Consider the following 14,165-nt stretch of genomic DNA (forward strand, 5'->3'; position numbering starts at 1 on the left):
CTCTCCCTCTTTGTTATTCCAAGCATTACTCAAAATATTACTCCAGGAACAGCTTCAGAGGGAGGACTGGCTCTCACCACCGTGGCTCTCTATGGCTGAGCGGTGGCAGGCACAGAATCCGCCAGCTGGGAGAGTGACAATCAACTCCCACTTCCCTATGCTGGAAGACAGTAACATCAGTGCAGTAATTGCAGATTTGTATCGTTGTAACAGAGCAGAATTTGACTCCTACAACAGCAATTAAATTCCCACAGTGATTGTTTCTGCACGGCCTCCAACACGAACACGTCCCACGAGCCGGCCAACTCCTTGGGGAACTGCTGTGCTGCACACACCTCACAGCACACACCCCCAGGGGCACAGGAAATACAAAGCATAAAAACTCGCTTTTCTTCTTCCTTCACTGCCTAATCCAAAGATGAGATCAAATAAGGGGCACAGAGTATTCTCACAATTATGCAAAAAATGAATAAATCATTGGGACTGAGACCCATGGGGTGCTCTACTCCTATGTCCAAGCACACCCTGAAGTGTCAAGTTAGTACAAAGAGAGGATATTTTTATTGATAAACATTATATTGTCTTAGTGTAGATGTCTGACACATTATTAAATCAATTGACAAAACATTTAAAGTAATTCATTCTAATAAAACTTTTTGATATTCCATAGACAATAGTGCTGTGAATTTTCTTTATAGTATAACACATTAAAAACACAGAAATACAAGTTTCTAATTTCATAGGTTACCAGCAAACAGAGAAAAATGCATGCTTTCATTTCTGTTAGATTTGTAACTTACACAGGCAAGTGGAACAGCTATGCATAGAAGACTATTCTACAATAAGTTATAAAACATACAGAAAGACTGACCTTATAATACCTGTACAAGTATGACAAAACCATTGTAACTCATTTCAAAAGGTAACAAATATTTTGTCTATGGCTCCACCGTTTTAACACTTTCAAGCTGACTTAATAAAAAGCTATTTTGAGTAGAACCATATTACTAGAAACCACTGCTTATTTTGTTTTCTGGCTGGCTGTAAATGAACACACATTATATGTGCATTTGCACTCAGTTCCACCTACGTTTTCTTCCTTGTGGTTAGAAGCATCACGGAATTTCCCCCAGAGAAGGAACCCAGACAGCGTCATTTGATCCCCAGTCAAACAAAAGGTGCTCCTCTCACTCACTTTTATTGCTGTGCTTCCTGCAGCTCGGATGCCAGACAGCACCACAAAGCAGAGAACTCATCCTGCCCACGATTCAGAGACTGGCATGGTCTCAGCAGTCTGCTTCAGAACCAGCCACAGCAGCTATTGCATTCAACGGCCTAAGACTCCAGTAACAATGTCAAACCAACTTTTCCATTACAGCTCCATCAAATTATCAGATCCTGAACAGCTGACTGCTGGGCCATGGGGTGACTGAACCCCCAGACACACAGAGCTGGCACTGGGCTCTCCCCATGTGCCTCAGTGATGCCAGGCTGACCACAGAGCTGGGCTGGCTCTGACTGGGCTCAGCAGCACAGAGACAGCCCCACCTACACACAGCAGCTGGGGCTTGGCTCTGGAAAAGGCTCAAGTGCCTGGAAGTGGCCCCTCTGTGCAAAGAACCCACCTGTCCCCACAGCAGCCGACTCACTCCTGCAGGGACAAACCTGCAAAGCCACCCCAGCACAGGGGCACCACAGGCCAAACCCTCCCAACAAACAAGAACCAAGAGAAGCTTCTCTGGAGAGCCTGCACCCAACAGCACCCTCTGCCCTCTGCAGTGAGCAGCGGCCTAACAGCTCTGGGAACACAGACACACCTTGCAGTGCACAATGGGAGCTATGGGGAGCGCTGCCCTAAGGAAAGCCTGGCCCAAAAAGCTGCTGGATGAGCCAGGGAGGAGGGTGGGGGACCACGCAACTTGTGCAACATCCTTGAGGACTAACGGCTCTGCCTGCTCACCTTTTTGTTCTAGTGGGATCCTGATTTACCTGTGCCTCAATTCCCATCACCAGGCTTGTGCTGGGGTCCTCAGCAGAAGTGACCTTTCCTCTGCAGGGTTTGCTTGACACGCACCTGTGTCTGGGGCCAGGGGAACCATGGACCTGTCCTCCTGCATGTCCCACTGGCTGAAGCTCTGATGGATGCACCAGTAAGAGGAACACCCAAACCACCCCCAGACCTTGTCCAGAGATTTCAGATTGCCCAGCAAAAAAAAAATCAAACAAAACCCAAATCCCCCAAAACATACAAACATCTCCCTAGTTTGTTTTCAGTTTTGAAAACAAACAATTGATGTGAGGATGAAGGTAACCTACCCTTCCTTTAGTCATCTCTCACACATACTGCTGCATTAAGGACCTAGTGAGGATTCTCAGCTCTACAAGGGCAGACAGTGAAGTCAATCACACTGTTCCTCAAGGGGACACAAAGTAAAATTTGTCCCTAAATCTTCAATGCACTGCAAAGTTCACTGCACACCAGCTCACCTCAGACACAAGACTGCTCTACTGTACTGTTTGCAGCTCCCATAGGAGTTGAAAACATTGGTTTGACATCTCTCTTTCTCTCTCCCTAACAAAGGGACAAAGTACTTTCCTGATGAAAGACCTAGAGCTGTAAGGATCAAGTACTATCCAAGCAAATCTCCATGTAAATGCAACCCCTGCAAAACTTGCCAGTATCCTAATTACACAACAGCCAGCTTTTTGTGATGCCATACCACTCTCATTTGCACTTGCTCTCCGTGGGTGCTCAATAATTACAGAATCATACTTTGTGTCCTTTGCTTCTGGCACCCATTTAAACAAAAAAAAAAAATCCTTCAGAACAAAGTTATTCCACAAACATCTTGCTTTGGCTTCTTTGTTGTGGTTCTAGCTCTGTGCTTGCTCACCTCACCTAAGCAATCTCACCAGACAATCCTGTGACACAGAAATGGATGTTCTGCTCAGCAGTGAGAATTGCTGAGAAAAAGAGGCTGTTCCTGAGCACCAGGGAGGAACACCTTAGCTGAGCTCTGTGCCTGACAGAACATGGGAGCCTGCTTTATGCAAAGTTTGAACATTACACAAACCTTCAGGAAAGACTGAGGCTGAACTGTTTGCAATCAGCCTTTATCTTCCTTTTATTTTCCTTCCTAATCTGACAATTCTCTAAGTCTTTAGAAGCTGGCAAAACACAGGCTTCCAGTCCCTTCTGATACATTTCAAAAGCCCTCCATCGTTGCTGTTGTATTTCCCACGAACAGGCCCTGCTGTAACCCACACTGACAGCAATGATGTGATTGTTGTTCTGCACTGGAGACCTCCTGACCCAAACCAAGGCAGTGCAAAAGGGGAAGTGTGTTTGCAAGTGCTGGGACTGTTTCACCTGCAGGATCTGGAGGCAGAAGGTCCTTGCCTGCTGTAAATGGTAACAACCTTGTCAAAAAGCTGGGACAACAGAGCTTCACCCAAGCATTTGCTGGCATCTGTTTTAGGGAGATCTTCACATTTAACCAGAGCCAATCACGTGCTGTTAAAAAGAGCCGTGGAAAACCAGGCAAAGGAAAATCACTTGCTTACTGAAAGCAGATAACCAAGAAAATAAAAAAAATCCTGAAAAATAAAAGTATAAAAATCTACTTGTGGGTATCACATGAAATGCGAATTTTGATTACTGCAAATGGTACCTCGTGGCAGTGATATTACAAACACTGAGAGTGCAAGGAGTATTTGTTATTTATGTATTTCTACTCTCAGAGATCAAGAGGTGAGCACTGCAGAAGCATCTTTGGGTCTCTCGGGATTCCTCAGCTTGTCTACTAATATAAGTTATAAGAAGCATTTGAGAAGGTCTTACCACTTTTTGTGGACACTCAAAAGGATGGAATGATGCTTTTAATGGCTTAGTCTGCTTGGTCCCTGATCCAGGGAAATCTGGCTTTAGCTTTAGGAAGGGCCTGAAATTAGGTTCCTAAATCTTCTGCCAGCATGAAGAAATGTTTTCCTGAACCAGGGGCTCAGCTCTTTGTGTATGATAAATAAATAAATAAAACTCATAAATACTTCAGAATAGAATTTCCTGACCTCCCCAGTGTCTCACACGTGGTCTTTTTGCTTTTTCAAAGCTGTCTTTATGTTCAGCAAATGGAACCTCAAATGAATAACAGTAATTACAACTAGAAATATTACTGAATGGACACAGATTAGCTGTTTAAGCTTTTGACCTGCTATATTAGAGATATGCAACTGGCATGTGCCACTCACAATATTTGGCTAATACAATGTGGAAACAAACAAAAGCCTGCAACCATCTCTTGAGTTTATGAATAGGTATGTGTAAGTCTATCTTAAATACTCAGACACTTACAGCATCCTAGCAGTTGCCATGATAAGACTTTATTCCTATGCAGAGACAGCTGGTTACCACAGGGCTTCAATTTAACAACACTGGACACATATACTTACTAAGTATATATATATGTGTGTGTATGTATGTTGCTTGAATATAAATCTGTTCGTACATTTTAAAAAAATAACGCTAAAAATCTGCCAGTGAATTACAGGGACTTATGACTGAAACCCTCAGTAAAACTCCTGTAGCACAGTCTGGCTTCACCAAGTGTAAAAGGCTCAGGTCAGACGTAGAACCCCTTCATTAGATCAGTTCTGTTTCTGGTATAATGCGTGACCCGGGGGTCGGAGATCCGTGTGCCAAGCAAAGATCTCCTCACGTTTGCTCCCAGCAGCTGACTGATCCAAACCTCCCCACTGCTCCTGCCAGCCCAGCACATTCACTCGGTGCTAAGCAGCACCTGGGTCAGCCTTCAAAGCCAGAGGGATTCAGGTTATGAGAAAGTGGAAGCAAAATTCTGAATCCTTGCAACACGAGGAGCAAGACAAAATCTTGAGGGAGCAAGCAGGCTGGGCGTAAAGGGATGTCTGCTCTTGGAAAAGGTGTCATGGCACACCCCAACATTTACACAGATCTGTAACCAACTGCAACAATCCCCACAGGTTCGGGATACAACATTCCCTCAACTGCCAATGAAAATGTTACGTTGAATTGCTGCTGTAAAATTATCATGTTGACTTTTAGCACCATTCAAATCCTACCTGGCAGACAAAGATTAGATTGACAGGATTTCTGTCAGGTTTTTTCGGTGTGGAAGGTTTAAAATTTGTTCTGCAAGGCTATTACAAAAAGTAAAACAAAAACCTACCTAAAATATACCACAATAAAGTCATTTTAGCTATATAAATACATTTAAAAATCTGTTGTTTTAAACAAACTGTGCTTTTTTAGAAGCTTTCCTGAAATTAGATGCTTCTGCCCAAACTTGGGTAACTTGGCCTAGATCTCAGGCTGCTTCAGGCCAGCAAATAATCGATTTCACAGCCAGTTTATATTCCCAGTGCACAATAGAACACACTGTCATTTCTTACCCCATTGCTTTCCCCGTGAATAAAGTAAACTTCTCCAAAAGGCATGGATTTGTCCACACCTGAGCTTGGTTGAGGAGATTCAGCTGAACAAGTCCAAGTAGTTTGGGTAGAAGTAGATGCATTTCAGAACTATGCTTCAGATTTGAGGCCACTAAGTGCTAACACAATATCCATGTAAAGTCCCTTAAAGGTGCTTGTAGTATTAATAGCCATTCATTTATTCAGGTAAGAAAATAAAAAAAGTTCACTCCTCTTTTAAAAAATGCAGTGTCCCCATCCTTTCCAGGACTCACTGCTGCAAACACATCACTGACCTACAACAGTCACTGGGGTTCTCCCCCTGATTTAAAAAAGGTCACATTTCACTCAAGTCCCTGAATACTGAAAACTCTCTTCCTGAAAGGAAGCCTTGCATTCTGCTTGGTGCCTCCATTCGGCACACCCAGACTCTGCAGCTCCTGAAATCTGAAATGAAGTGGCTGAAGTCTTTCAAGAATTCAAACTTCCCCCGCTTTCAGTAAAAGCTGGCTTTAAACTGATTCAGTTAAAGTTGTACCAACCTGAAAGGGACATTCTTACCTGGATTCAAGGCTATTTCAGACTAACTCGCAGTGACCGCTGAGCAGGTGAAACGCCGTGAGTGCAGGGCAGAATTAAATCCAGGTAAGCAGGGTCCACTGAGATTGATTTTTAAAGTATATATTTAAACAAGTTTAAAGCTCTGGTGGTCAAACTTTGAAATAGATAAACCTCACACTACTGCATCTCTGTGAACTTTAACTGAAAGGATTAGGGCTTCCAAAAAATCTTAATATAAGAAACATTTGTCAATCAGCAGAAACCTACGGTTTTCTAGAAGTTACTCAACAATATTCAATGTAGGTTTTACTCACATGGTTATTTGGAAAAAAACATATAAAAATTCCTGTTCTGACAGGTTGCTCCACCTACCTTGAACATTGTTTTTTCCAAAACTAGACTGCTGTTCTACCTGACTTGTTTTGTCAGGAAAAAAAGCCAGTCTCGCGTCTCGTTCTCCACAAGCACTATCATCATACATCCAAAGCTAATCAATCGATTTCAGAGACACAGCTGAAGACAGAAAGCTGAAAACTAAGCAGGCAAGTGACATCACAGCAAAACCAACAAATTATGCCAGTGAAAGTCTCCTCCTGTGCACACACTTCAGATTGGTCCTCCTACTGCAGAAACTACCAAAAATTGCAGTACACGAAAAATAAAATTAAAAAAAAAAAAAAGGCAAGTATAAAATTCACCTTTGGTAGGGACAAAAGCAGTTTTCCCAGCATGTCTTCAGACCACCTCATATCATAGCCCATCCTAGCACTGTGCCTTTGAACTGCTGTTGAAGGAAGGCCATCCATGTCAAGCAGAAGCCAGCCAAGGATCACATACTGACAGCAAGTCAAAGTCAGAGCTGCAGTGAAGCCTCTCCACTGAGGAAAAGGCTCTTTAGTCTCCCTTTGAAATACTCATTGAGAATCCAGTGAAGCCACTAGGAATGGTAACAAAAACAGCTGACTGGTGGAAAGACCAGAGCAGCCTCGGACACGAAGGTGACCCTTGCTTTCAGAAGAATAAAATTGCAAATGAATCACAATGACACTAAAACCCCCAGCCCAAACCAGCCCAGCTTCACTAGTGGTTCTCTCCAGCCCCCCAACCCTTGCCCCCCTCCCCAGCTCCTCAAACTCCCTCCTTCCCCCAGTCAGCACCCCCTGGCCACCCACGGCCCCAGTCCCCGAAGGCTCTGCCAGCCTGGCCGGTTCCCAGTGACGGCCCACGGCTCGGGCAGCAACGGGCACAGCAGGGCTTCCCACTGGGAGACTGGAGCCAGGTGCTGGATGGCCTCCAGCACAGCTGGGGACTTCCAGAGTCTAAGCTGGTGAGGGGAGAACCCCTCAGAACTCAGGCCCTGCCAGACTCAGTAAAGCTATGGATCCGCACTGCATCCGAACGGAACTGTCCGTGCCAGCCCTGGGGAGCTCAGGAAGAAGGCAAACACTGCTGGTTCTTTGCTTTGGGGACTTTCCCACAGGCTTTGGCTACGCTAACAAACGTGAGAGGGGCGGGCTCCTCCAGCAACCACAGCCAGGAGGGGCACGTTCAGTGGGTCTGTCACGCTCCAAAGCGGGCCTGCCCTCGCTGACGTGGCTGCGCGTGGCGAGCACACCTCGGGGGCGCGGGGCAGTTCATCCGTGGCACAGGTCATGGCAGCTCAAGGTCCCTTCTGCTTCTGCTGAGAACAAGCGACTCGCAGAACATTCTAGCACAACACACAGACATCAAAGCAAGGTATTCCGGGTTTCACACACAATGCAAAGCTATGATTACTACAGTATTTAATGCACAACAACAGGAAAAGTTCCTAAAAAATACTCGTGCAGTTTTTGTGCCATGGGATAGGTAACGGCTATTTCGTAGAAATAGATCCAACTGGCTCCATTGGAGCAGCAGTATAAATATTCAAAATAGAAGTAATAATAGGCCCTGATATGAAACTTCTCTCCTTTTTTTTTCCCTTCTGCTAATCTGTCCCTTCCGTCAGCAAGGACACACTCTGCTTAGGAGCAACTGCATCTCGCTACAAGAGTAGGCTGTGTTTGTGGGGTGGCTTTTAGTGACACGTGCCACATAGCTGACAACATTGTTTGATTTAAGGAAGTATTTTAGGCATTTTAGTGGTTATTATTATTATTCATCTCATTCACAACAACATCGACAACAACAAAAGAAACAAGAACCCAACAAAGGAAGGTACAGCGGGCTTCCTAACGCGAGAGGACGTCCCGTGGGCACAGGTAGGAGAAGGCTGCTCAAACAACAGCTGCAGAGCTCAACAAGTAGCAACACAACTGTTCTCCAGAACGAAAAAGGACAATGCAGGCACATCCTTGACTCTCTCTACTGCCTGTCCCTGGACCCTTCCTTCTTCTCGCCAGGGATCCACAGCACACGTCGTTCCCCGGGGCCAACGGGACAGGCTTTTCCCACAGGACTCCGCTGACAAGCACAGTGCAAGGAGCTGCCAGTGCCTCCCAATGTTCAGCATAACAAGGAAAGAACGAAAATCAGGTACCGAGCTCTATGGAAACCCAGGCTGTAAATATTTTCATTTACCACATTTTGCCAAAAGAAAACTCAAAAAGTGCAAATGAAATAAAAATTGGCTTTTTGTCTGTGAATGGAACATGACTCTCTTCTTTTTTCTTACAAGTTGGAGTTCTTTTTTTTGCTGCTATAGTTTAGGGTTTGGTGGTTTTTTGTTTGTTTGTTTGTTTTTCCCTTTCTTTCTTTTATGTAGGGTTTGTTGTACCTTTACTACTAACATTTGCCACTGTTTGTACCATAGACAAAAACATTCACCTAGCTGGTAGTCTCTTAATACATTTCATAGTAAAACATATACAAGAAAGAGGAGAAAACATACAAAAGGGATCAGAAGTGATCAGTGCTTAAAGTAAATACAAGAGTCGCAGTGGCAAGAATCCACAGTATCCATACATATCAACGAAGCTGTGAGGGCCTTTCCCAGGGGGTGGAATCTGCCTGCATATTAATACAGAATTATACAAAATCTAGCTGGGATACTGGAACAATGAATAGCTAAACTTTCACAATAACTTAAGATCTGTGAGCAAGTCTGCATTGAAGATATTCCACATTTTAAAAAGTGCCATCTCTGTCTGTGTCTTCCTCCCTCCCAAAGGAAGGGTGATGAATCCACATGATCTGTTATCAGATAAGTTCAACTGCTTAAGATGACAAATATCTGGCCAGGTCCAGTGTATTCTTCAAAGAATGGCAAATTAGGACTTCAGTAACTATGTCTGTGCAAAATATGCCTCTTTCCTCTTAAAGAAACCAGTGTCTGTAACTCATTTAGAAAAGTTTCCACACGTACTCACGTCCTTCTCAGAACGAATAAGACACGAACGATTGGATCCCCCCAAAACAAGAGATCTGATGAAGCAGAGAAAGTTCTGACCTTCCATGTCCACGTGCAGACCAGTTAAAAACCAGGGCACCTTGGCAGCCCTCCTGGGCAATCAAACTATTGCTTGGAAATGACATAAACGCCCCAGTAATAAAACTCCGACATTCATAGTAAAATGGTAGCACTGTTTACCCTTTGTATCCACATTTAGCTTGCAATCCTCATCACACTTGTACAAGATTCATTATTTAGAGTAAAAAGTCATCAGCTGTTGCCTTGACAAACTTCTTTTATCCACTTTTATGCTGAGTGTCTTGAACTGCATTTCCATTTTACATTGCCCTGTGACCTTTGGATTGTTACAGGAGACCCAGTGCTCAGAAGGAGAAGATGCAAGACAGGACGTTGATCTCTGGCAAGTAAAAAAAAGAACAACAAGAACAACCCCCCCCATCAAAACAAACAAATAAAAAACAGCAAAACCAAAACTAAAAACAAACAAACAAACAAAAGCCCACAACCAAAAAAATTCCCATGATTCTCCTCGAGAGTCAGCCCCTGCACAACGTACCCTCTTCTGCATTGTAGCAATAGTCTTAAGTCATAAATTAATTAGTCTTCCATCAAATAACTTAAAAAAAGAAGGAATTGTAGCAGACCAGTTTTGCCTGGCTTGACGCCAGTTAGCAGCCAGTTCACCGAGTCGCAGTCACACTGTTCAAAGACTGAGCTAGGAAATCACACGAATGCTGAAAGAAAACCTCTTCACATCGATGCAGGATTGTTCCAGGTCGTGGGGGCCAGGGAGAGGGCACACCTAGGTGGGGCCACGGGTCCTATGAACAGCGAGCAGGACGTGTGTCAGGACTTGGAGGTGCCCCACGCTGAGGAGTCGCCGCCGTGGCTCGTATTGCACAGGTAAGAAGGAAGCTCCTCCCGACAGCCACCCCTGCGTTAGTGATCTCTGCACATGGGCAAGTTCACGAACGTGAAAACATTGAATTCTGTCATGATGGAGAAACACAGGAAGATGCCGTAAAGGGAAAGGCACACACACCCTAGCTTCTTGTCCAGTTTCCATTTGTTCATGTGGACACCAAAAACCTACAATAAACACAGAGTAAGCCACCACAGCAGGAACATTTTGAATAAAGCAGTAAATCCCCTCTTCAACTACAGCAGCAAGAAGAGGGCTGTCCCCTGGCTGATGATGATCAGCTGGAAGCAATCACAACCCAAGTTCTGCAGCAAGTGAGCTGACCACAGCTGCAGTAAATCAGAACAGCAGTCAGGGAAACCACCCTGACTTGACATCACTTCAAGTTTCTGCAAAGGATTTCATTTCAGCAAGAACAATCCCATTTAATTCCATCAGAAACGCATTTAAAGGCCAGATTCCCTTTTCATCACTCAAAATGTTTCATGTGCTCCTCTGCATCTCAACCTGGAGTCACACACTCCAAGACTGTGCTTGACTTTGCACAGTTTGCTCTGGCTGAAGATAAAAGTCTTGTGTATGTGGGAATTGTTCTGGTATGTAACACACAGGACTCCCCTCTATAGCACCTGGTCTCAAGATTTGGAAGATGTCACATCATTCCTCTTCTCTCTGTCATTTCTGGGAAAGGTCAGGGAATATGAAGCACTGATTTCAACAGAAACATTGCCACGTCCAGGCACTATTTTTCCTGGACTGCAGTATATTTCAGAAGGATCCTACAGAGGACCAAGCACCCTGTACAGCATTTTGTCTGTCTGTCCCACAGGAGAATGGGCCTCATCATGCATCAAGGGATCTGCTTCAGCTCTAGCATAAGAATAACTAACAATTACTAATGGCTCTCCCAGGCTCCTCCCATGCCAAGCACACAAACAGGAGTGTCACCCTGTGACTGCTGCAGTGCCACATCGAGCTCTCAGGAGGTTTACAGCAGCAGTGACTGCTCCTATCCCTTAACCACAGACTTTGCAAACACCACTTCAGCTGGAGGTGAGGAAGGAACAGGTGAAGAAAACGTCTATAAAAAACTCTCTTTTGGAGAAGAAGAACAAAAGACTATATACATACTGTGACAAAAACAGATGCCAGCAGGAGACCAACAGAATAGATAAGTCCTCTGCTGTTTAACCGAATCTGTAAAAAAAGGAAGTTTATAAAACCATCTCACAGTTTCAAGTAACAATATTTCCCTCTGCTGATACTTCCATAATCCTAAACTGCTGACTTATTAAACACTCACTTGCAAGTTGTAAATGCCAAGGCAAGTCATTACATCACAGATTACTTTGCTTACTCCCTGTTTTGCAAAAGAAGAAGGAGCATTATTAGAGGAGCATCCTTAAGATCTGACAACATTTGAAGGTTTTTTACTCCCACATGGGCTTTGCCATCACTTGCACTCACAAACATCCCCCCCATCTGCAGAGCTCTGCTGCTGCCTTCAGAGATTTGCTGTTCCCTTCACATGTGTTAAAATACTGGCTTACACCAATGGCACGTTTTCCTTCTTTACGGATTTTTGACATAATAAAAAAGGCTACAGCCATGACGATCATTTGTTCATAGAGGTATTCCAGGATTTCTTTAGGATATGCTGTAAGGGTATGGATGTACAGCAGGACCATTCTATTCCTATGACCATTACATGTAAAATACAACATTAGCACTAGACTGACTGTCCAGAGAAATGAAGGATTTGGATTGCTTCAGGGCGTGAAGGTCAATTTTGGGACTGTCTGCATTAACTGAAGGTGAAAAATGTCATGATCCTATAGCCATTGAAAACTCCAGAGACAGACTGGTCAAAAAAAACCTAAACTAACTCTGTGTAACTAAAACACAAATTAAAGCCACCTTCCCTGCTACCCTAAATGAACAGCAGCTGGCTAGGAAAGACAGATACTATTTTGCAATAAATTCCTGTCTGGATTTTGGTCAGGAATTTTGTTTGACCAGTGCCAGTATCTGTAAAAACTCAACAGTATAAAACGTATCAATTGCAAAAGGATCTACAGGAAAAGGAATCAAATGAAGAGGATGGAATTATTTTAGCATGGAAAATGTCTGAATTCAACCTGAAGTGCAGACACTGCTTCTCTGTTACATCTTCAGCCTCCATAAAACCAGCAGACCATTCCAAAGGCCTCTGTGTCTGATTTGCTGCGGACAGTGCTTCCAAAGAGAAATGTTTGGGGCTGCTTTCTTTGGACTACCTGCAGGGCTCTTCCTTGCAGGTCATCCAGGGGAATAAAAGTTGCTATTAAAGATTATTCAAAAGTTCAAAGTGTATGCTAATTATTTATGGCAGCTTTACAAATGTAACAGCAACACAACTTATGCTGTTCCTATGCAGGCAAAGCAAACACCAACGTGAGCACCAACTTCCCCCTGCAGGGCCACTGCTTCAAAAAACTGGAGTTTCACTCCAGCCTAACAGTTCCCAACCTGGGCCAAACAAGCAACATTCCTGGCCTGGGATCTAGCCCAGCTCCCACTGCTGGGCAAAGCAAAGAGCTGTTAATTAACCTAAATAGCAAGCACTTTCCTGGCAGCCTTTCCACATTTGCAAACCTAACAGGCATCTGTCTGCTCCAGAAAGTGATCCTACAGAACCACGAGTTGTTTTTGTACAGTACTGAGGAGTGGTTTTGAAAGAGCTAAATCCAAGCTAGGCTGAATCCCCAGTGTTCACATATGCCTTTTTTCTCTCATTTTACTTCTCCATTTGCCTAAAGGATCCCTCCATTCTCCACAAAGTCTACTGAGCTCAGACTGACTGCATGTGCCAGAGGAGAGATGCTGGAGCAGCTCTGCACCAGCACCTTCATTGCTGTGTGCCAGTTAAATCCACTTGTGTGCACAGGGTAACTCCACAGCACGTATACTGTAAAGCCAGTGCCTCTGGAATTATGGAATTACACCCAGCACCCACCTATGGAATCCACCTCCCAGCCATCCCAGGGCTTTGGGAACAGTCTTACATCAAACATCAATGTCTAGTTGTTCCAACTGTCTTTCTGGGGTTTTTTATTCACTTCTCATTGTTTTATAGCCCTTCTCACATGTTGTCTTTGTCCTCTTCTGTCCCTTTTCTGCTTGTTCTGTGGCATGACAGGGAGATGCCATCACCTCCTGAAACATCTGTGGAATTCTTCACAGCTTTTCAAGTACTTTGAGCTCACCAGCAAGGGTTTTTTACCCAAACAGTTGCACTTTTTCATCCAGAAATTCCAGCTGTGATATGCATCCAGTTCAGCCAAATGAGCTTCCTGACAAACCCCTTCTTTTCCTGCCTTTCACTTTGGACTACACGCTGCTGTTTCACAAATGTCCCATCAGACTACAGCTCTGAAAACACACACTTAGCTGATGAACTACTCCACTTTCTGTGATGATCACTGTACCCTACTCCATTTCATGACAGACTTCTAACTGTGAGCACAGAAGCTCGGGGGATTCTGAAATCTGGAACAAAAGCTTAAGAAAAATGTGTCCTTGATCTGTCAAGTCAGAGCAGAAATCAGTCAAGCAGCCCTCTCATGAGAAGAGTGGCATTTCCTCCAAGAGGCACTGGAATACCTTTTCTCAGAATATGTGACAACGTGGAAGTTTAGGGAAAACAAGGCCAGTAAAACATTCAAAACTCACAGTAAGAAAGGAGATAATTTCAGGCTTTGGCAAAGGCCAGAAAAAGAGCCTCAGCTGGAGTCTTCTTCATTACAGAAGGAAAAGCCCAGTTCTCTGTTCATTTAAGAACAGGAAATGCCTCTCCCCCAGGAC

At 44.1% G+C, this 14,165-nt stretch overlaps 1 protein-coding gene across 3 annotated transcripts in view; it reads right to left on the minus strand.

The window, feature by feature from the left end:
* Positions 1–538: 538 nt before the first annotated feature.
* Positions 539–14,165, minus strand: part of SLC24A3 (solute carrier family 24 member 3) — a 122,157-nt gene continuing 108,530 nt past the window's right edge. For all 3 annotated transcript variants that reach the window (XM_064650913.1, XM_064650912.1, XM_064650914.1), the window contains exons 16-17: positions 11,454–11,519; positions 539–10,489 (exon numbers count right to left, since the gene is read on the minus strand). In XM_064650913.1, the coding sequence (XP_064506983.1) occupies positions 10,340–10,489; positions 11,454–11,519 (216 nt within the window). In that variant the 3' untranslated portion in view covers positions 539–10,339. The remainder of the gene's footprint in view (positions 10,490–11,453; positions 11,520–14,165) is intronic.

Source organism: Pseudopipra pipra, chromosome 3 (assembly GCF_036250125.1).
Source record: "Pseudopipra pipra isolate bDixPip1 chromosome 3, bDixPip1.hap1, whole genome shotgun sequence".
In the NCBI taxonomy this organism is placed as follows: Eukaryota; Metazoa; Chordata; class Aves; order Passeriformes; family Pipridae; genus Pseudopipra; species Pseudopipra pipra.